This window comes from Falco biarmicus, chromosome 4 (assembly GCF_023638135.1).
Source record: "Falco biarmicus isolate bFalBia1 chromosome 4, bFalBia1.pri, whole genome shotgun sequence".
Lineage (NCBI taxonomy): Eukaryota > Metazoa > Chordata > Aves > Falconiformes > Falconidae > Falco > Falco biarmicus.
Genome location: NC_079291.1, coordinates 44185341 through 44208550, shown reverse-complemented (window position 1 = coordinate 44208550; position 23210 = coordinate 44185341). Strand labels below are relative to the sequence as shown.

Sequence of the window (23210 nt, the reverse complement as noted above, 5' to 3'; positions counted from 1 at the left end):
ATGCTTTTTCTGTAGCAAGGGAAACAGTAAAACAGCCAGTCTAGATTAAAAAAAAATGGAGATTACCAACTAGTTTCAAATAAAATTTGTAGGGAAAAAAAGAAGAGTGTGCTGTTTCTCCTCTTTCCTGTGTAAGTGATAGCAAAGGGACTGGGTGATAGCATCCCAAAGATACTCTGAGGGGGTTTATGTGTGTGTGAGCCCATGGCTGGAAGGAAGCTGAAGCTAATTAATAAACAGTATTTTCTGTATTTGTTCTTCTCTCCATAGCTATTGTATCTGTGCTGGCCAACTTCCCAAAGACAAAACGCGGCCCCGCAGTCAGTGCTGAAGTGGACACATACTTGGTGTCGCTTTCCCCCAGTAGCATGTGGAAGAGATTAGATAAGTGAGGTGGCTCCTGCTGCGGGGAGTTATTCACGCCTCGGAGCACTTGAAAGGTATGCTGATTCTCACACTTGGGTGTGAGCGCTGCCAGAACGGGGTCTAGGAAAGCTGCTTTATCAAAAAGCACTACACACTGCCACAGCCGCAAGGCTGATTTAAAGTCAAAATCAGCCCCCCGCTTCGGTTTGTGCTGCGGCGATAGGCAGCCCAAGAGAAAACGCCAGCTGCCGATCGCGGTTATCTTTGATGTAGGTACCTGGCGGTCAAAGCGAGAACCGAAAAATCCAAACTGCCAATAACTTTTTCCAGCCGCGTGAAGTTTTCTTTACTGGAAACTGCGTCTCGCACCTACTTTATTCCTGTTGTTTTGGGGTATTTTTTTTTTTCAGGAGAAATAAAACCACTCGGACTGAAAGTCAGCTTTTCAAGGGGCGTACACATCCTTCCCGGGCGCCTTGGGAGAGCACCGGGAAGCGCCGGCGGGAGCCGCGGGGCAGCCCCCTCCTCTGCCCTGGGCAGCCGGGAGGGGCTGGAGGAGCGAAGGAGTTAAAGGGAGGCGCTTGGGAAATCTGATGCTAACGAAGCCCCAGGAATGTTGCACATTTCCATTCCCCTCCAGCTTTCGGAGGAGGTCAGTCCCCGCTGCGGGCAGCCGCCCCGAGGAGCCCAGCCCCGAGGCCTCACTGCTCCGGGCGCTGCCCCGCACCTTCCCGCAGGTGACGCCGGGAGACGCCAGGGAGGGACGGGACGGGACGGGGCGGGGAGGCGGCGTGGAAAGTTTTCCCTGCGTTTGGCGTGCTCCGGCGGGACCTGCGAAGCCGAGGGAGCGAGGGACGGGGACGGGGTGGGCTTGCCGGCCGCTCTGCGCGCCCCGGGCTCGGGGCGGGGGGAGCGGCGGGCTCGGGCCGCCCCGCAGAGGGGCAGACCCCTGACCCGCCGCCGCCTCTCCTCTCTTGCAGGGCGGCCGGAGATGCCGGGGAGACGGCTGTGGTGGGCGCGCTGCTGGCTCGGCGTCTGCCTCTCGCTGCTGGGCGCGGGGGGCGCCGCCGCCGAGCCCTGCCGGGCCCCCCCCTGCGGCGGCGGCGAGGCGCCCCCGCCACCCTGCCGCGGGGCCCGCTGCGTCGGGCGGGCCGGCCGCCCCGCGCGCTCCTTCCTGCACACCGCCACGCCGCTGCGCCCGCCGCAGGGCAAGGCGCCGCCCGCCGCCCCTCACGCCGCCCCGCCGCCCGCCGGCGCCACGCACCCCGCCGCCAGGGGGGGCGCGCCCGAGGCCTGCCCCGGCGGGGACTGCGCCGCCAACGGCACCCGCCGCGACTGCCAGGGCCTGGAGTGCCGGCTGCCGCCTCGCCTGCGCCCGCGGCCCCGCGGCCCGGGCTGCGCCGCCCCCGCCGAGGGCTGCCCCGAGCCCGCCCTGCTGCGCGCCGCCGACAGAGCCGCCCAGTTCGCGGGGGACGACTTCGCCTACGCCGCGCCCGAGCGGGGCGGCGGCGCCCTGGGGGTGCAGCTCACCTGCGACGTCAAGCCAGGTGCGGGGCGCCCTGAGGGGCCGGGGCGGCGGGGGGGCTCTCGGCGGGCTCCAAGGGCTGCGGCCGCCGGGCTGAGGGGCGTCAGCAGCACGGGGAGCCCGGGCGGCTGCACCGGCCCCCCTCGTTCTGGGAGCACCGGGGGGCAAATCCAGCACCGGCCTTCGTGCTGTGTGGGGAACTGCTGCCCTGGCTCCCTCCTCTCCTCCCCTTCATCCCCCCTCCATATGCACTTGTCCGTGTCAGAGACCTACAGATGAAACGTGGCAACACCTTTTTTAGTGCTGTTTTTAAATACATGTAAGACTTCTAACTCTCTCTCCTCACACTCAGGCATTTCTGGCGGTTTACATTTCTAGCAACATCATACAAGGCTTTGGTGGGGCACGTGTATCTTCCACACCCAGGATGGTGCTGTTGGTAAGAAACATGCTGACAAGTTATCTTGCTGTAATAGCCAGCAAAAAACCCTCCAAAACCCAAAAAAATCAGTTGCAGAGCCGCTCTTGCTGCGCATCATTTGGAGCACTTGTCTATTGATTGACAAGAGCACAGCTCTGGTCAGTTCGGTATCCCTGCAGGAAGCCAGGTATGTCCGTGGTTATGCTCACAGGTCAGCAGAAGGTGTTGTGTAATTGTGTGGGATATGTGGATTTACCCACATGAAACACATCAGCAGATCTTGAGTGACCACAAAGCAGTTTGGGTTCTGGTTTAATGCCTTATCTGAAAGTTATAAAATGTACGAGGAAGGGTGATTTATTTTATTCCCTTGACATTAAAAGCTAATGGAAAGCATGAAGATGGTAATTTAAACTTTGTCACATCTGTGAGGCTAATCTGAGGGCTGTGGCTGCTTCAGACACCAGAGCACATGCCAGACCTCATTACCAGTGTCTACTTAGTGAAGTGACATCTCCTCCAAAGCAGACTTGAGCACTTAGTGGCAGTTCCAGTCCCAGAGCTGAGATTCCCCCTACCCCATGCCTGGTGTAGTGATGTTGTCAACCGTCATCTTGCCTGATGTTGCTCCCAGACGTCTTACAGAACCTCTGTATGCTCTGTGACCAAAGATGGACAGAAAACAGAGAAGTCAATATGGTTAGCCTCCCTTTTCTCTGCTTCTTTGCACATTCTTTGTACTATCATCATAACTTCCATGCCCCCCTTTTGCGAAAGAACCCAGGATATCTGCATTGTTTTTGTCCTTACCGAAATCCATCTCTGTGTAATACAAGTCCTGGCAAATAATCAGAGCATTCTGCATGGACAGAAGGCACTAATCCTTCTTGGATGGTGCTGAAAGCAGACTTGCTGGAGCTCCATGAAAGTCTTGCAAAGAGCATCTGGCTCAGTACGACCTGTCTCCAAACATCCTCTTATTCTTTGGCTGTCTTCAGAGGACCCGGATCAGTCTGTGCTGCCCAGTCTCCAGTACCATCAGCCCTTTCAGCTAACATGGTGAGTTGCATGCAGCTTTCATCTTCTAGGCCTTAGGGTTAGGTCCTCGGTCCCCTCTGACATGGGTGGGTCAGGGGAAAATGGGGTAAGGGAAATCAAAGCAGAAGGGTTGGAGAGTGAAGATGCTGGGGTTTTTTGAGACTTGATGCAGAGTTCACTGTACTTTTTCAATTTTACACTCTTTGCAGGCCTGGTGCCAGGTGAAGTCTTGGAGGAATGGAAGCATAGTTAGATGTTTCCCTTAAGAAAATCTTTCAGTGCATCCAGAATGGATTATACCTTATGGCCATGGCAGTCATGGATATGTGCATTCATCTCCTTCTTGTGGCAGGCTGAAGCATCTTGTATGTTGCAGGGAAAGCAGCGTACAGCGCTCCCCACTAAATCGCATAATCTCATGGAAGGCACTGTCAGCGTGGAAACACACAGTGAACAAACCTGTGATAATGCATGAGCTTCCATGTGTGAGAGAGATTCTTCAGATGAGGACAACTGCACCCTCAGAAGTTCTCCCCTCTCACTGTTTCTGCCTTGTGGCCAGTGAGTGACATCGGTTAGCACCAGCCCATGCCCAGGCCTGCTGTAGTGATCATGGCTGCAATTGGTGTGTGTGAGACCTACTGTAGACATACATTTCTCCAGACTGGACAAAGAACATATATATGTTTTGCCCATTCCAAAGACTGGACCCAGGCCTTCACAAGGCAGCTTTCTCTCCTAGGAGTTGAAGAATAGCATACTGGATTCATCAACATCTAGCAGATATTCCATGTTCCTGCCATCGGGAACAAAAAAAATAAGCCATGTTGACAGTCTTTGGTTTCCTTTGAGTCAGTTTACAAATAAGCATCCAGTATTCTGCTCTGCCTGCAATCTCTTAACATTCTCTGTGTTTGCCTGAGACCTTCTTTTGAACACAGGTCAGCGGGTTTCCTGCGTTAGTGCAGATAATACCTTGTTTGCTCCTCATTTGCAGCTGGAGTGGTGGGTCTTGGAAATGAGCATGGTTCAGCGTAGCAATTCCAGCATGGCTTGTCACCTAGAACAAACAGAACAACATAATGTGATAATCAGACATCTAATGAGGGGAAATGCATTTACAGTTGTCCGGGGAGAGATGTTATTCAAACAGCATGCAGTGAACGTGACAGGGCAAATGCAGGTAAGGATCATGAAGAGCATACTGCGGTTCAAGTCTTCTAAAGAGCCCAGCTAGGGGAGACTTGAGAGCTCACTCAAGAGCTGTGCCTAGTCTGTGTGGTGCAGATGGTGGCTTTCCTGCTGTTAAATTTTGTGGATAAATCTCATTATGCAGGTGTGGCAGGAATCTGTCTTACAGATGTGCAGCACAGATGTAACTTAATGGAGAAGAACCAGATTCAGCGAGAACTTTCTGTTCTGTGGTGGTCAGTAGCGTGTGGGAACCAGCAGGAGTTCCTCTGAAGGAAATCTAGGGACCTTTTGAGTGCAACAGTGAATATGCTGCAGACAGGCTTAGCTGAGCTCTTGGGATTTTGGAGGTTAGTCAGAGTGTACAGTGTTCCCAGTCCTCTTTGCAGTGTCTTGTGAGATGAGGCTGCTCCGTGTGCTCAGCATGTGACTTAACTGAGCAGAAGGCAAAGAAAATACCACCGTATTTTTTTTTCTGTGCACAGCACATCTTTTGCAATACTGCACAATGATGTCTATACGTTTTATGGACAGCGCAGGTGTGTGCTTCCAGCCCAGGCAACCATACATTTATTTTAGCCTCCAGGAGTGCGTCACACAGTTGGAAAGAACACATTTATGACAGATTATCTGCCACCTCTGCATCCTTACCCATACACCTAACTCTTACTCAGTCACCCCAAAAGAGGAGGTTTCTCTGACAGCCATGTGCAGAGAATTCGTCTTGGAGATTTCCAGTGTTTTCAGATCAAGGATAAAGGTATGGTTAATTCCTGGTGGAAGAAAGAATTAGCCTTTCAGTTTCACATCTAAGGTGCTGTAGCTGAAAACAGAGGAAACCATCTATTTAAGAAGAAATAGGTCAGTGACTGTTCCCATCTTTCTCGTTTTTAGGGGAACACTTCTGTCGCACTTTTAGGCCAGCTGCAAGGGGTGTTTCTTTGCTGTTGACATCTCCTCAGACAGTAGGGGAACTGGAATATGCTGCCTAAGGCTATTTTTCCTGCCTGTATTAATTCACCATCCACAGGTGGAGACCTGGGAGTCCACCCCAGCGTATGACTGCCAGGCCTGTGACAGTGCATGAGGAGATTTGCAATGATTCTTCAGTCACTGAGAGAACTCCCTCCAGTTTACCTGGTGAAGGCTGTGTTTTGGTGAGCAGAATAATCTTTTGTTCAACCTGTTGTGTGGCCCCATTCCTGTGAGGTTCAGTCTACTTGAATGCTTGCTGAAGACCATGTCTGATATCAGGCCTCCAAGGTACAGGCCAGTATCAGGGGCTCTACTTTATTCCCAGCACTGTGTGTTTGCAGGCTCATCTGCATGAGACAGGTGACTTACTCTCACCCAGCTGCCTGCCAGAACCAGCACAGCCCTTCTGTGGGGATCACACAAACAGCTTCATCAACTTTTCAGCCAGTATTGCCAGCGCCACAGCTACTATCTGGAAAGCTCCTGCCAACTGCAGCTGAACCACCACTTCTGTTGGCCAGGTGAAGATGCTGGAGTGCAGACTTGTACTCCCTTTTGAAGTCAAATGAGCCCGTTCCTTTGCAAGATAGTCGCTGCTATTTCTTAGCAGCATAGTGAGTACACCTTCAGATGAAAGACTGGTGTCCCAAAAGAAGAAATGCACAGAATCTATTTTTGTTGTCTTATTATTTTGTATTCCTCCATGTTTCTCTCCTCATTCATTAATTGCCATTAAATCCTTATTTTTTCCTATCAGACCCATCTTTCTGTTCTTTTCTTTTGGGCAGACTTTGCTGCAGCTGTGAACACCTACCTGCATATGGGCAAAATAATGTGCAGCTGCACATCTCATACTTGGCGAAACCTGGTGAACAAGGTTGTAGGTTCTCATGCTGTTGCTATCTGTGCACTAAGCAGTGCCTGCAGCCCACTGCTGTCATCTCCTGTGGTTACCAGGAGTGACTGGCACTGTCAGATGGCCCTGTGCTCTCAGGTCTCAATCAAGATCTCACCTTCCCTTCCTTGCAGTAGGATGACTTGTAGCCTCTGCTCTTTATGCAGTGTCAGACTGTGCCTGAGGGCTACTTTTTCCCCTGCAGCATGCCCTCAGGGTGATGTGTCCTTCCCAGGCATGCTAGGGAAATGTAGCAGAGGTTCGTATGTGATAATATGTTGAACTATGGATTGGTCCTGGAAGCATGGAATAGATGTGGGCAAAACAGACCTTGCCATGACTGGTTGTGGTGTGCATGTGCAAGGAAAGTAATATTGCATCTGTGGTCGTGAGAACATTTGAGTGTTGCTAGTGGGTGTACCTGTTGTCTGGGCAGTGTGGAAAGGTCCTTAAGTGGGATTGCTGGCATCTACTAATGTGTGAAGATCACTTGCAGTGGAATTATAATTTTAGACATGCCTGTGACATCCCCATCTGACATATTCACTGTGCCTTCCCTTTGTATAGTTGAATGGAGAGAAACAAGGCCACATTTAGCGCACTCTGCATCTGAGCTATTTTAGATTTCTACTACAGAGTTCTTCTGGCAAACAAGATACCACTTCTGCTTAATTGAATGCAGTTTATTTTCAGTAGAGTCCTTTCTTGTGCAAGAGCGTTGTTACCCTCTCTGTTGCTCTGGCATTGGGAACTGCCTGTAGCACTGACTGTACTGTGCAGTGAAGGGCCTCTTGTACCAGTAATCATAAGTTTAGTCGTACTACTGCAAAATGTATAAAAATGAGAGAAAATAACAGTCACAAAGGATTTTTTTAGGCCTTGTATTATCACCAGCTGAGCTTTAGACAGCCCAAAGGAGCAAAGCTAAGTTGAATGACTGGAATGTAGCTGTTGTTACAAAGTTCTGGAAGGTGGTTTAGGGCAGATATAATAGAAAGCTGACGGTCCATCATGTGAGTAGGCTTCACTGCAGTCAGTACTTAAAATTATAGCTGTTACTGCCAGCAAGTCAGGCAGTTACTGGTGGAAGACAATGCTCCTTAAGTGTGTGCTTAAAAGTGAGCTCTACTTTGTCTCTTACTGAATCAGGGCTTTAATTAACCTTTCTTTGCTCTAATAATTTGGCTTGTGTGAGTGAGAAAAGCCCAGATTCCCAGGATGAGAAGAGCTCAATAACCCTGTCTTAGAAGAGACTATATTCTCCCCACCTATAATAAATTTGTGATGGCTGGAATAATTCAAAATGTTATTGTTGTTGGTTCCTGAATCTCAGCCACTGAGGACTGATGGAAAAGTGGTTTTGGGAAAAAATGGTTTGGTAATATGTCCTTGACTATAGGATTCGCTCCCTCTCACAGTTCCCCCAAGGTGGTTCCCTGGGCTGACTGTTAGGCGGTGCAGTTGGACTTTTCCTCACTCCTGTGAAGGTTATTTCTTTTTTCATGTTTCATTGAGAAAGAGGGTCAAAAGGCCTAGAAAGGGGGAGTTTGATGCTGTTACTTTCATTACTGTTTGTTCTTTATAAACCTGTATTTGTTACAGTTTCAAGCATGAAGACAAGATCTTTTCTTTTTGAAGTTACTTGTAAAGGCAGACACACACACAGCTCATTCCACAGAAAATGTGATGGCTGTTAGTACAATGTAGCAGTTTTCTAGGGGAATGCATTTAGATGTTAGATTTTCTGATAGTACAAGAATACTGTGCTCATTATTTACTGTGTTTATATTATATTTAGCGATAACTATATTGCAATACTAGCATGGAGCCCTGTTCTCATGTGTGATCCCAGCATGTAAGAATATTAATGCGGGACAGGAGGATGAAGAAAACTTACAGGGAGATCTACCAAGAAACAATTAAGTAATGGTAGTTAACATGGTAGCTAAAGCCTTAATATGCCAGCTTTGATCAGCTATTTTTCAGGTGCATATGCTTTATTTAGCCAGGTAAGGGCCACCCTTTTCCTCACAGACTTCCCATCTGCTTTGAAGTGATGCATTGGTGTAGTCCTTTTGCACTGTGTTATCACTTATATAGCCAAAATATTTGGCAAAGACCTGTGCTGTACTGCCTGTATCCTCAGTTGTAAGCCAGACTTCTGAGAGCAAAAGTTTTGTGAAAAGGAATTTGTTAATGTCTTTCCAGCCTCAAGCACAAGTGGAGCCTCTATAGGCTGATGAAAAATCTTGATAGGTGGTCACAGAGTTCTTGTAACTCTTTTGCTGCCCAGTATCTGTCAAATGTGAGCTGATTTCAGTCAAATTTGACAAGGAGCAGAGGTATTAGAAGTAGGCAAAGTTGTATAAACTTTGTAAGAGGTGATTCAAAAGAGGAAAGAGTGGAATATGAGCATCTGAAAGTTTGCCTCTAGCTGTTAATCCTTTCAGCTGGTAGGACAAAAGCAGCTTGGTTGTTGCTCTGTATTCTGAAGAAGGGTAATGAAGGAGTGCTACTTATTTAGCCAGTCAAATGGAAGACACAAATCCACAGAAATCAGATGACATTGGTTCTCACAGAACTTGTTCACGTTAGATGGAAGGAGATCTGGGGGTATAATTTGCCACATACTTAAAAATCTGGAATTTTCAACTCGTATGGGGAGTGTGGGCTTTCCCGGATCCTGGTCTTCACTTTCTCAAGTCCAGGATCCTGCAAACTACCTTAATATTTAAGTGAATAGTGAAAAATAAATATTAATGTGTGCCTTATGCTGTGAATAAAAGTAACTAAACAGCAAAATATTGTAGGAACTGTAAACAGGAACTGGCTATGGTCTTTTTCATTGTCTCATCCTTGAACTTAAAAAAAGAAAATTCAATGCTGCATAAGAACAGGTGAGTGACCATATGGGATTCAGGATTCTCTCTCAGGCAGCACCTAGCAGTGGATACTGTGGAAAGCATGGCATGATATTTGCCTAGATCATTTTCCCAGCTCTGGCAGTTTGTTGTTCAGATTTCCTGAACATGATTGATGTCTATGTAGCTTTTAGCCCCAAATTGATTGTATCTTATATACTGAGCTAGAAACTTTCTGGACTTGATTGAACTTTTAACATGTATTGAAACTTTTAATGTCCCCTAATTCTTGTATTAGAAGAAAGAGCGAAGAGTCTTTAGGACACCTGTAATATAGCACAGTAGTTTGGTTTCTTATTTTTTTGTTTGCCCGAGCCTGAAAAGTCCTACCTATTTTCTCATATTGTAGCAGTATCATATGTTAGATTTTCCTTGCTGCCCTTTTGTGAACTGTTTGAGTTCTGTGCCCTTTTTTGACATGGGGAAGCAATACTGCATGCTGTATTAAACATGCTCTATTGATTAATGTCATAATGATACATTCTTTTCTGTTAATGTATTCCTCTTCTAATTAGTCCTAGCATTTTATTTGCCTTTTAGACCCATGTTGGGCACTGCACTGATGATTACGTGGCTCTGTAGCCCAACATCTGTATCTAGATGTATGTAATTTCCAACTGGTAATAATAATCTTAAAAGTACAACATCTGATATGAAAAGTTTAGGGTTTTTCTTCCAGTGGGTGCCTTGATTTCACCTTTATCTCCTTTGAGTTTCTTCTTGCCATTTCATTGCTGCTACTCAGTATCATAGACACCTTTTGCAGCTCTTTGCAGTTGACCTTACTTTTACTACCCTTAATAGCTTAGCATTCTCAGCAAGTTTTATCACTTCATTTTATTGCCTCTACAGTGAGAATTGACCATTTAGTCTTTACTGTATTTGAACATGTATATAGGAATGATCACTCTGTTATGGAACCCCATAATATAAATGATTAATTTATGCCCTGAAGCAAGGGGCTGTGATTATGACTTCTTTAATGTCTACAACTATAAATGTTGTTGCAGATGAAATGGGAAGACCCTGTGGTCCCATGAAGGGGCTACAAAGATAGTAGAGGAACTGGCCTTATAATCATGACTTGAATTTATTGAGATTTTTCATCAACTTTTTAAAATTTGAGATCCTTTGAAGAGGTAATGGGGCAAGCTGGAAAATTACTTTTCTTGGACAATAATTGATCATTTGTATTTCAGGAGAAAATGAAGTTCCATCTGAAGATGCCCTAATACTACAGCTGCACCTTGCAAAAGGGCATGAGAAATTTACTGAAATGCTAAAAAGCCAACAACAGATCATTGTCGATTTGCAGCAAAAACTTGCTGAACAGCAGCACATATTGGTTAGCCAGCAACGTGAGATTCTCGAACAGCAAAGAAAAATGTATGAGCAAATGGACCTGATCAAAGTCCAGTATGGTATGCTTTTTGATACAGTGAAGCAAATGTCATTTCAGAGTTTGCAAGAAGATATTCAAAACTATTTTGAAAGTCATCTTCAAGGACTTCAGAACCAGGTCAGAAATCATCTCCAAAAGTCATACTCTGTGCATAAAGTAGAAGTGGATGCAAAAGTGATTAACGTTGGGGAGTCTTTGCTGGACTGTGGCCTTTGTGAAAGCGATGAATTTTGCAACTTCCAAAAGACACCTTCACAATGTGAAAAATGCACATTGTGTCCTGCTGGTTTTTTCCAAATGGCTGAGTGTTCTGCAAACTCTGATCGGATTTGCCAGGTGAAATATGATCCTGTATTTTTCAGTTATTGCTTATGAAGTATTGTGTTGGACATGCTGGGATAATATTCTGGAAATAACTACTTGGAGAGCTAGAAAGATCCGGTTTGAAGCATGTGTTTTACCAAACGTGTCTATGGCACTTCAAAGTCTGCCTGAAGTTTTTTGTGGGTTTTCTCTTTACCATTTACTGCTCTAAATGGGGCACTAGTTTGTGCCCATTGGGTGTGACGCTTTCCCAAACCTGACAGCTGGCAGGACTTCGATTCTTTTCATCATGGTAGGAAAAGACATCCTAAAACATGTATACTTATGCATGCTAAATTTGTTTATTTAATCCCCGTCCACTCTACAGAAACTTCTAGACATCTGTGAAAAGCAGAGGAAAGCTTTACTAAGCAAAACTAGAGGTCAGATATTTATTTATAATTTTGGAAATAAAAGTTATCAGTTAAAACAAATCTAAAAATGGGTTCCAGCTTAAACGTAACGTGAACACATACAAAAATATGGAACATAGATGCTTTAACTGTTAAATACTTTTTATTATAAAACACATTTTATTATACTATACATAAGCAGCATGTAAGCAAAATAAGCTGGTTCTTCAGTCACGTTCTGTTGTTTAGAAGTTCTAAAATACATGGAGAGCTTGATATGTAAAGCAGTGTCTTGTTTGACAGGTGTGACCTAAGCCCAAGATACCAAGAAAGACAACCTGAGAGAGTCTGTCCGGTTCCCTCTCTGCTAGTCTCAGTTTTCTTTAATGCTAGCGTTTAAATGTAAATGTAGCCTGTTATTCTTTCCTGTCTGCCTGCCTTAAGGAGAAAGGAGGGCTGGTTAACAGGAAAAACTACTTTATCATTTACCTTTCTTGTGTGTTTTTTGGTTAGCACCTCCCTCGCAGAGTAAATGTCTTTAGGAGCTTTTCCTAACTCTGTCTCAGTTGGTCTTAAGGACACTGTAATAACTGAGTGATGCATCGCTCTGGAGGATGTGGTATGGTCTTACAGATCATGTATCATAACAAGCGTTAGTTGTATAACCGATCCATTTAGCTCAACTGCACGCTACTAGCTTTCTGTGGACACCACGCAGTCTTTTTGGATACCTTGTTAAAACATGTGACAAATCCAAAATTAGTTGTCTTGCTTTAACATGCTTGCGGGATCAGCCCCCTCTTCACCCTACATATACCTTTTCCTGGCAGGTGTCACAGAGCCTGAAGAAGTGCCTGTTTCACATTGTAAGTTGTTGCATTAAAGTGTTTGAATATGATTCTTGTGATTTACAGGACAGAGATGAATGCACTGAATCTCCAAGCATTTGTGGCGAGAGAATAAAGTGCCTGAATACTCCAGGTAAGTTGTATTCTCTGGTAATTAAAGAATGAAGATAATTAGGTCTTCAGAAACGGGCCAGAAAGACAGGAACTCAGGCCTGTATGTTTGTGAGTAATGACATGCTTGGCTTGCTGGAATCAAAGGGGTTGAAAAACACTCAGCTGTGAGTTGATGGTGGGCTATGTAGGACATAATATCCACTAGGACTGTCGGATGGTCCCTTTTACCTTATTTCTGTGGGGTTTTTTTATGTTTAGGTTTTAATTTTCACTTATGACCTGACTTTCTTTTTGCTTATTATTATTGCACCAGTTACTTATGCTGGTGCAAATGGGGTCAAAATCAAAGGTATTATTCCTAATGGAGAGAAATAGTTGTCATTTTCCTTCTGCTGCGCTGGGGTAGATATTTGATTTGATCTAATGAAGGTTCTTATAAGGCCTTCCTTCATCAATCTTATTCTCCTTTAGTAACAATATTGTCAAATACTGAGGAACGATCAACAGTTTCCATCATTTGCAGGGGCTTGGGGAAATTTTTCAGGCATTTAAGAACAGATTTGATAGAAGTTCTGTACTGTGGACTTCGCCTTCATTACTTTTCATGGCAGTCGGACACAAAAGAGCAAAATTAATAGACATACTGAGCAAATTATGTCCAGGTGCTAGGTTTATTTTTACTTGTCTAATTTCTGGTCAGCCAAAAAATATTGAAAGGAATTCTGTGATCAAATAGAGCATTTCACCAGCTGTGATCTCTACCTAAGGGCTCCCAGTCAAATAACTGTGGGAGAGCTTCACTGGGTTTTATGTTTTTCCTCCTCTAGACTTCTTACTTGCAAAAAGAGTGTCTGTCTGAGGGAGAAGGGCTGTTTTCAGCTGATTATGAGTGATTTTGTACTGTTCCTGCCCTGCCACTGATGGAGAAAAAGTGGGAGGCAATTGGTCCTGGGAAAGGGTTAAAAGAGGACATGGGCTCACTTACATTATCCCAGCATCCTCTGGGCAGGAACTGTGGTGGGTTGGATGGTATTGCTACAAACACCACATTAACTACAAACACCACAGGAAACTGAAAATGACTAGAGGAAGAGAGCACTTAGTGTCCCTTATGTGGTGAGTGCTGTAGAGGGTATACCATCAGCCTTACAAAAGAAGAGGCGAGACACTTTTAGACAGCCTTAGTGGTGAGCAGTTAGAGGCAAGACAGCTTAGGGTACAAAATTTGAGACAGAGCATTGGAAGGGTGTAAGGCTTTGTCTCTTCTTTATGTCAGACTGGGTTTGGTTGAGTTGGTGGTTTTGTGGAAGGAAGCCCACGAAGCCCCAGCCCTAGGAAAGGAGAGCCACCAATGTGGTAGTCATTTGGTGTTGTGTAGTCTGTGGGAGAAGGAAGGCTGTAAGGAATTTATCCAGTGGGTTCTGTGGTGGGGGGACCCAGACCATGAGTGGCTCTGTACAACTGCTGGAGAAAAGTAAGTGAAGGCAAAATACTGCCAAGAAGCATACAGACAGTGGTGGTGTGTCAGACCACAGAAAGGCAGTAGCGATGTCTTTGAAAGGAAAGGACTCTTCCCTTGATTCCTCTTCTCCTAATGGTGGTTTGTAAAGATGTGAAAGCAAACTAGTTCCATTCACCTGGGTCGGGAATCAATGTCCTGTCAATGTCATCCCTGCCTGTCATGGAAGAGAGCATTCTTCTTATTTTTTGTTAGAGAGGACTGCTACTTTCAGTCCTCTGCTCATGATAGCTCATTATCTCATACAAGTGCAATCAACATGTCAAAAGGGAGGCTGAAACTGCATGTCTGTTTTGGGTAATGTGGGAGAGATATGGATGTGATCTGACATACGAGTTGCAGATGTTGTATGTGGTTTCTTGAGCTGCACGCTAAGGTTGTTGCATCTGTAGCAACTCATGTTCACTGTACAGTGTGAAGGGAGACAGAGCAAATAACAATAATGAACCATGGGACTAGAAGCCTCTCTTTCTTCGTCCTTTACTTTCCTCTACATCATTCCTTCTTCCGTGCTGTTTTTTCTTGCTTTTATCTAGGATGAGAGTTGTTAGGTTATTTGACTAAAGGCTAGTCATCAAGGAGAAGTGACAGCTGGAGGTACTTCATCAGCAAAAATGGAATCCAGTGCATCATTTCCTTCTTAGACAATCATGTGGGAGTGGTCAGATTGTTATCTTTGGTGTGAACCCACCAAGTGGAGGCAACCAGAGATGTTCTCCCCAGAATACCATGCAAGCTAAAGAGGACTTACTGTAGAACTTACTGTGGGATGCAGGGGGAAGAGGAATGAGAACGTGGACAGATAGCCCTCCTTTGTAATTGGCCACGTTGATTTGTGATGATCCGAATTTGACAGAGAATGTTTAAAAAGAGATGGATTCCCATACTTAATCTGCTTGAATGTCACCTTTGCATTAGGCAGTTATGAGTAGTAACAGCAGAAAAATGTATGCATGACTTACCCTAATTACCTTGCAATTGCCAGGCCTTCACGGATGATGAGGGCTGGTGAATGTGCTGCAAAGGCACTCACTTTCATAAAACTGGCTTGAGTACAGCTGGGCTGCTCACTGTTAAAACGGGTGCAGCAGTGCCCAGAGCAGGACTCCCACAAGAGGTGGGAGAGAGGTGGTCAGGCAGTAAAGAGAAGTAGGAAGCAGTCACAGCATGCTGCTGTGCTGGCTTTCTGATGTTTGGCTGTCATTTGCTGCTTGACCTCTTCTGGGCAAAGGGTAGGATGTGGCTGTTGCCACCGTGTCCACAAGACAAAGTGGCCTGTGTGCTGCTTTGAAGTCACCTGTCTGAAGTACATGCAGGGGGAACACCTGCTGCAGATCTAACCAATAAAAGACTAGACAGCAAATTGGTGAGATTAGTCACCACATGTTTTTGTAAAACTAGATATTTATAAAAATCTCTAAATATACTTTCAAATATTTTAAAGAAGCAAATAGCATAAAAAATTTCTAGGTACTACTGCAGATCTTCTCTGCTACGTGAACCAGGTGTATCTGTGCACTCAGCAGCAGTCCATCCAGTGGTTCTCAGTGAAGGGGGAGACATTGCTATGAGAAGTAGAACTGGTTAAGTGTCATGTGAGCAATTACACCATGGTTAAAACTGATTTCAAAAGGAAAGTTTGTCTGTTTGGTTTTTTTTCTGTATTCTCTCCAGAATGTTCTTAGTTAAAAAAATTTGGTCTTTTTTATTTGGCTTTTGTTTCTTGTAAAAAAAAAAGCCAGACACTTTCAGGGGGAACAAAAAGTGTTAAGTTTCTCATGACTTTTTTCAAATGGAAGAATCTTACTGTTCTGCAGTGAGGTCTTTTGAGAAAATAATACCTGATCTCAGAAAGAATGTTCTCACATCGTAAATTGTATAGTCCTACATGTCAGTGTTAGAGGAGAATCATTGCTTAAGTAAATGAAACAAATAGACAAAGAGATATGAGGGTGATATACAAAGCCTGCATAAATTGACACAGTTTCTGGTGTTCTCTGCTGAATAATGTAGTATCAGAAGTGAATTTTAGCCAATATTCTGACCTCCCTTGTGGGCCAGGTGCATGTGTACTGCTTTGTCTTGCAGTTTGCAGTATGTGTGGTGTGCTTTTCTGCCTGCATCAGCCGTCCACATAGCCAGCTCCACCCTGGGGTTAGCAGTAGAGAAAAATAGCTTGTTGGGGTCCATGTCAAATGCTCCTACTCCCAGACTAAGAGCAAATCCCAGACCAGATATAGCAAGTTTTCAGCTGATAAATAAAGCAAATGTATGACACAGTATTCAGATAGTAAAGGATGTTTAAGAACTATAACAAAGATGATTATTAAGTTTTGATTATAGTGGTAAAAAAGCAGAAGCAAGTGCACTAGTGATTAAGCTTTGAGGCACAAACTGCAAGTGGTTATTCTCTAGGGTGCCTCAAATCTTTTGTGTTGATTTAGATCCTGAAGGCTCTGTGCACAAAGGTTTCGGGCACTAGTCGCTCCAGCTGGAGGCATTGGCAGCTGGCAGTGGTCTTGGAAAATTGCCATAGAAAATTACAGGCTGTTTTTAAAACCTGCTCTTTGGGTGTGCATTCTTTGATCCACTGAGGTCATGGTGTACCATTTAACAGCACAAAATTGCTTTATGTCAAATAAAGTAATTTCAAATGGCACCTTTAGATATTCTCTTTGCTGTTTGCAGCAGTGTGTTATTTTAACTTCAGAGTATCACAACCACTGCTGTCCTGTGTCTTAGGGCAGTGATTTTCCTCCTTTTAAATGTGTGGACTTTTGCATAATGATTTTAAACAGCAGGCTTTACTATTTTGTTTTTCCTACTTGTCTCTTCCAGGTTTTTTCAAAACTGTACACAGAATGGCTGGGGTGCATGGCCCTTAGGTTGAAAAGCACTGCTTTAGCAATCACAGCTACAGCAGAGCTGTACCATAACATGGCTGGGCGGACAGTGCACATTTCTCCTTGTATAGGGGAACTCTCCATCAGCTGAAAATATCTTTGCTGCTCAGTGCACCAGTTAGTCACCATGCCCTTTACCTCAGGAAGGGAAGGGAGCATCTTTGGAGCAGTAGCATTGTGTCTGATCCATTACAGGTTTTGGTTAGAATTGCCCCAGTATAGCTCCTTTCCCGCTCTAAACTGCTGGACTTGGCTTGGACAAGGTGAGTTACGCCTAGTATTTCTGTTTGCTGTCAAGGCTCATTTAATAGCACAAAGTGTTCTAACATCATTGTTTTCTCCCTTATGATTGGATGTTATCAAAGATACTTGATATGTGTAGCTGTAGACTTCTTATTTTTAGTATTTTAAAGATATTTCAATAAAAATTGTCCATTTCCTGTGAACAGGTGGTTTCCGATGCCTTGGAATTGCTGAGAAAGATGCAGCTTTGGGAATGTGTGGAGAGGAATATTTCTTTAATAAGGAAATGCAGGAATGCCAAGCGTGTTTAAAATGTGAAGATGGAGTTGTGGCCATGCCTTGTTCCACTGTCAGTGACACGGTTTGTTCAGCAACTAGTGAAAACAAGCTCTCAGAGTCTTGGGCTGCAAACATCATTCTACCTCCTGTAAAGTCTGGTGTCTCTCAGGTCTACTCTGGCTTGGACTTGAAGATAAAGGGAAGGTTTCCGTGTGAAATCCTATCTGTTGAAGATAACAGCCTGGTATTCAGGCAGCATGGTCTGTTGTGGACTGACCTCAATTTTGCAGTAAAGCACAACTGCAGGAATTTTTTGCAACTTTCCTTAAAGCTCAATGGCAGTGAGGAAGGCTACGAACTGAGCGGTGTTCGCATTGAACAGCCAGAAGGGAAGTATTACCAGAGCACTAGTTTAAGCAGTGCTGCTGAAGTGGAGCCCAGCCAAACTCTTTCTGTGTATTTGAGGAGCCCAAATCAATTCTGCAATCAAAGTAAAGACTTAAATATTTATGATCTTAATACCCCACTCAGTTTGTTTTGGTTGTCCCACGACACAGGTGCTGTGGCACTCAGTGCACAGATGTCAACAGCAATGCATTACCAAACCAACTATCGACCTGCCTTTAAAATAATATCTGTTTCTGACCCTTACATGCTAAGTTTATCTCATGATGGCAGAGCTATAAAGTTCACTGAAACCGGTGTTGTCAAATTTGTGTTCCACCAAGCATTGTATTCCATGGGTCATACGTGTGTCCGGGAGGGCTTCTCCTTAATTTCTTACATCAATAGGAACGGTACCAACAGAGAATTAATTAATGTATTTAAATCTGGGGTAAATTACAGAGACACATCAATATCTGCTTCTGGGGCTACAAAAGTTGGGGCTGGAGATCTCATAAGCTTTGAGATACTTTCTCCTGCACAGTGTAATGTTCGGTATTTTGGAGATAGTTCTGGAATCAGTATGTTTAGCCTCATCTGGATCCCTTCAGCAGTTTCTAGTGCCATATCAGCCACAGTTTCTGTTACAGGTCTGCCTACTGGAGCTGTGAGAAACAAATTACTGGATTTCACCCAGGTCTCATCCAATGAGAAGCAGATACAGCTGGTTTCTTCTGGACAGCTTGCTCAGAAGTATTTCATTTTCACTGAGAAGGGAGTTGCCAGCCTTGCATTTAACTTAAAGTTAATCCACTCGTGCAATGTGCTCAAAATGACTCTCAATCAGTTGACCATGGATCACATGCAACCCACAGCAATTGCTCAGCAGATTGGAGGTCAGATGCCAGAGGGAAGCATATGGACCAGTGTGTCCCTCCGTGCATCTTTTGAAGTACGTAATGGAACACTAATATCAGTTTCTCTTGACTGTGTGCGTGGAAGGATCAATCAGATCACTCATGAACATGGAACCAGTATATCTATTTTATGGATTTCCTCTTAATTTCTGTACAGTGAAGTTAGCACAGAATTGGGGTTTAAATTGTATTTGGATTATACTCTGGTTCTGTACATATTTGACACCTTATATGTGTTGACATGAGCACATTGTCCCACTAAAATGGTCTCAGTTATAGGAATATTTAAATATAATCTTAATTGAAACATCAGTATTTAAAGAAAAAAGGGCTTTCGGTGTTCCAATATTTTACTTCTGTTAACATCTTCAGGCAGGGGAACCTTGAATTCAGATCAAACGGTTTTATTTTTAATAAAGCAGTCTCTTCAAATTGCTTATTTCTGGACCACAAAAAATTGCAGGTGAGGGTAAACACATACGTTTTAGTACTGCAACTGAAAGCAGCATGGCCACATAAAGGAAGCCTGCTTTCAGTTTCTTCACTGGAACAGGCTAATAACAAGACTAGAAGCACTTTGAGGCTAATTTGTCTACATCTTGTAAAATATTGTGCTTTCTATAAATGGGGAGAACATGCCTCAAACTAGAGGTGCTAATATGGTAACACTGGAGTATACATGCTTAATATTATGGAAGTGTACCTGGGTCAAAGATAGAACACTTCTTACAACAAACCCCATGGAAACTAATAACTGTTCTAAATTAATTTGGAAATAATCTACATTTAAATAATTTGGGAAGACTTTTTCCCCTTTTAGTTTTGCCTGTGAAGAGTTGCAGGTGAGAAGGAAGGCTAGGAGACAAGAAATGAGTATTAAAAGAACATCTTGAAAATGAGACTTTTGGAAATGAAACAAATTTTTATTCCATTCCTTATAAATGACAAAATATTTTTCTGACCAAAAAGGAACACCATTCACAAGCATATTTATTTTGCCCAACAGGTACTTAATTTTAAAAGATTTTTTTTTTGGTCTTATTACATCACTCAGTTTATTCAATGAAATGGCATATTCAGGGACGCTGAATTTTGTTTTGTTCCAACTCTTCCATCAAACTATTCATTCTTTTTCTAATCTATATAGAGTGTTTTCTCTTATTTTCTCCTTTCTCCTCCACAAATACTGCTTCACTTTCCTTTCTCATTTATTTTGTTAGGAGTAAATGGTATGCCCTGTCATGTAGCCCTCAACTCCTTCCAGCCTTCTTATACATAGATGTATGTATGTCACATATATAATTATAGAAGTGGGACGTTTATAATGCACTTGCAGGCTGTCTTACATTAACCTTGCTGAAAGAAGGAATATTATGCACAGTACAACTTTAATGTAGGTGACTGTCTGAGTATGTATATCTGAAATATATGTACTTTCCTATGCTCTTCACCTGTTTTGGAGTTTGTCACGCTGTTTTACTGTACAGTCTCCTCCTATAATTTTCTGTAAAAGAATGAACCCAAGTGCAAGACTTCTGTATGGTGGTTCTGCTTTTACTTGTAACTTTATAACTGTGTCCTAAACTATTATTTTTCCATCGTCTTTTTTTTCTTCAAGGTTATACTCAAAGATGCATGCTTAGGACAAATTGTTCTCTTGGTTCAAATAGAGTTTTTCTTGCTTTCAGCTGCAAAGTCTAAGTAGTCCATCACAAGATACCTCATTGAGCCAGAATAAGTTCCACAGTAAGTTCAATCCTGCTGCCCACCCTTGATGTTTGTGACACACATCTCGGTGCCTGTGTTCAGCCAGACTGTCATTCATTCTCGCAGGGTCACAAGGAAGGATGAATTAAAGCTAATGTTAAAGGTGTTCAACACTTGCAAAATACTGTTATTGTTACAGAGGATATTTTTTCTTAGAGAAAGACTTCTGGAATGAGAAGCGTGTATATCTGTTATATACAGAAGAACTGCATTACCTAGGAGCAGAGCAGTTTTTCTGGGTGCTTCACTCTGGAAGTCTACTGAGACTGAACAAAGATGAAATGCCACAGCAGTTAAAGTTTTCTGATACGTCCATCTGCTTTCTGCAGAAGGATGCACATGATGTAAGAGGAGCTCTGCAGAAAGCAGATCCGGGGTATTTCTAAGGTAAGATTTCAGGGGAAGATAATGTTGGAGAAGGCTCAAAATGATACTCTTAGGATTTTAAAGGCAGCTAAGAAAGTCACCTTCTCACAGACATAACCCCTTTTTTCCCTGTGTTGTTTTGTGCTATGCAGTTGTGTTAAAGGCTGCTACTTCCCAGTATAAAGAGTCATTCTAGATTTAAACCTCTGTGGCAGGTAACAGATATCAGAATTTGATGTTAGACATAATCTGGTACATCTTCAGCAAAGTGCAGGTGTTATTTGAATATAATAAACATTTGCCTATATATAGCATGTAGCAAATCTAATGACATTATTTCTGTGAGTATGCTTTATTTGAGTGAGATTGTGTTACCAGTGGAATTGCCTGAATATGGAAAGACTGATGCTCAAATTCAGTAATATGCACATTGACGGTACTTGCATTTAAAGGCACCATTATTAAAGGATGGAGAAACTACCAGGGAGGTACAAGTGAACATTATTACAGCTAAGAGAGATTTCAGAGTATGAATTCTTCAACGTAGTAAATCTTCTTGGAGGATTCTGGGGTGAATGCCTATAACTGCCCTTAAATTCAGAATAGATTTTTAGATGCGCAGTAGCAGAAATGCAGTATTTTGCATCCATGTGGTGGTTATAATGCATCTAATACTGTTTTGCTAATGTCTGTGATAAGGTACTTGTGATGAAAAAATTCTTACTAAATATGTAGTATTAATTGCAACTTACAGCAAGTTTAGCCTGATTTCAAGCAAGAAAAGGCCAATCGTTTGAACTTCTTTTACATCTCTCCCTTTCAGGGGAAAAAAAAGCCTGAATCCATACTTCAGGCCACTCACTGACCTTGGCCGTAGTAACATGAATTTGGAGTGAGTGTGTTGGAATCTGTGGATTTATGATAGCCTAATTAATGGCATAGTATATAGCCTTTGCATCTATGAAAATGATATATATTGCTTCATACCATGCAACATTAAGTGGTGCACTATGATCCTAAATAAGATGAAGTTGAACAGGAATCAGACAATGTACAATGAATGCTAATTTCATGGCAATTACCCCTTTTGCTATAATAAATTGCATGTTTTATTGACAGATATCTTAATTATATTTACAACATCTGAACTTTTTTATTCTTTTTTTTGCATATGGTTTCTTTCTATTAGTAGCACAATATAATACTGTGAAGTACAGAATTAATTTAAAACCTTTTTCTTTTGCATCTTTTGATACCACATTCATGAATATGGTTAAAATAGCTGGAGACAGTCTCTCCAATCCTTTCTGCCAGAGAGTGTGTCTAATGGAGGTATTAATGGAGTAACAGAGTAAGTATGAGCCTGGCAGAATCCAGCTGTGCAGAAAGAGTTGAAGTTAATACATCCAGGAAGACAGGTGGTTATTTCACTAATAACCAACAGGTTGTTATAGAAAACTTGACCGTTACAGAAGGAAAATAATTTAGGTTGTATAGTCCTGCTCCTCATGCAAGAGGAAAAAGGATTTTGCTTACAAAAACCTGCATTGTTTTATATTGTGAAACATTTTGCAAGTTCAAAGATTTTACCTGAATATTTTTTATTACCTATACAAATTTTTTATGCTTTCTATGAAGTCAAAACTGGGCAGAATATGGTAAGTCTATTTTAATATTGTGGGCTCTTCCTCTGTTTTGTGTTCTGCAGATTGCAATACACTATGAAAATGCCACTAGTTTCAAGTGGTGATTTTTTTAATGAAATTTCTTACTTTGAAATATTACCTTGTTTTAAAAATACTGGTTAGATGTTTGCCTCTGTTAATATTATATTGTAATACGTTTTAAGAGAACTTCACTGAAATAAACCAATAAGGCTTCACTGGTGTTTTTGTTCTGTTCTGAGAAAGACTAATTGCAGCTGTTGTAATTTTTACCACTGACTCTTTTTGGGCCAGGATTTCACAGGTGTTACCTGAATTAGTTACCTGTGTTTGCTGAAGTGGCACTAAACAAGAACACTAATAGTACAAATTTCTAGAGATCATCTGGTCTACATGTTTTATCTTCCCACTGTTGTAGGTCTGAGAAGATGAAAATTGCACTTGATGCTACTATACTAATACATGCTTGTATCAAAAGAGCAGTATGGTTTATCTTGGTCATTGCTACCAGCGTAGTAATACAGAGGAGAAAAATGAGAATACATATTTTTAAAAGAAGAAATTGGTCCTGCCTTGGTGCTTCCTAGGCTCGTTGTCATACCCGGAAGCTTTGACAGTGTTGTGGGGGGTCCTGATCAGACCTTTGCAGTAGCACAGCTGTGCTTTTGTCAGTCTGCGCAAGTTAAAGCTCACGTGTTCTCAGTAGAAACTCTTCATGATTATTTTAAATTGTACAACTGTTTCTTCTTTTTGGAG

General features: G+C 43.0%; 1 protein-coding gene across 1 annotated transcript; it reads left to right on the top strand.

The window, feature by feature from the left end:
* The first annotated feature begins 310 nt into the window (after nucleotides 1–310).
* Nucleotides 311–22672, top strand: LOC130148991 (uncharacterized). Its single transcript, XM_056338200.1, has 6 exons — nucleotides 311–440; nucleotides 777–1103; nucleotides 1347–1913; nucleotides 10532–11070; nucleotides 12365–12431; nucleotides 17284–22672. Exons 2-6 carry the CDS (start codon nucleotides 980–982, stop codon nucleotides 18801–18803), a joined length of 2817 nt encoding a protein of 938 aa, XP_056194175.1. The 5' UTR covers nucleotides 311–440; nucleotides 777–979; the 3' UTR covers nucleotides 18804–22672.
* Nucleotides 22673–23210: the final 538 nt, after the last annotated feature.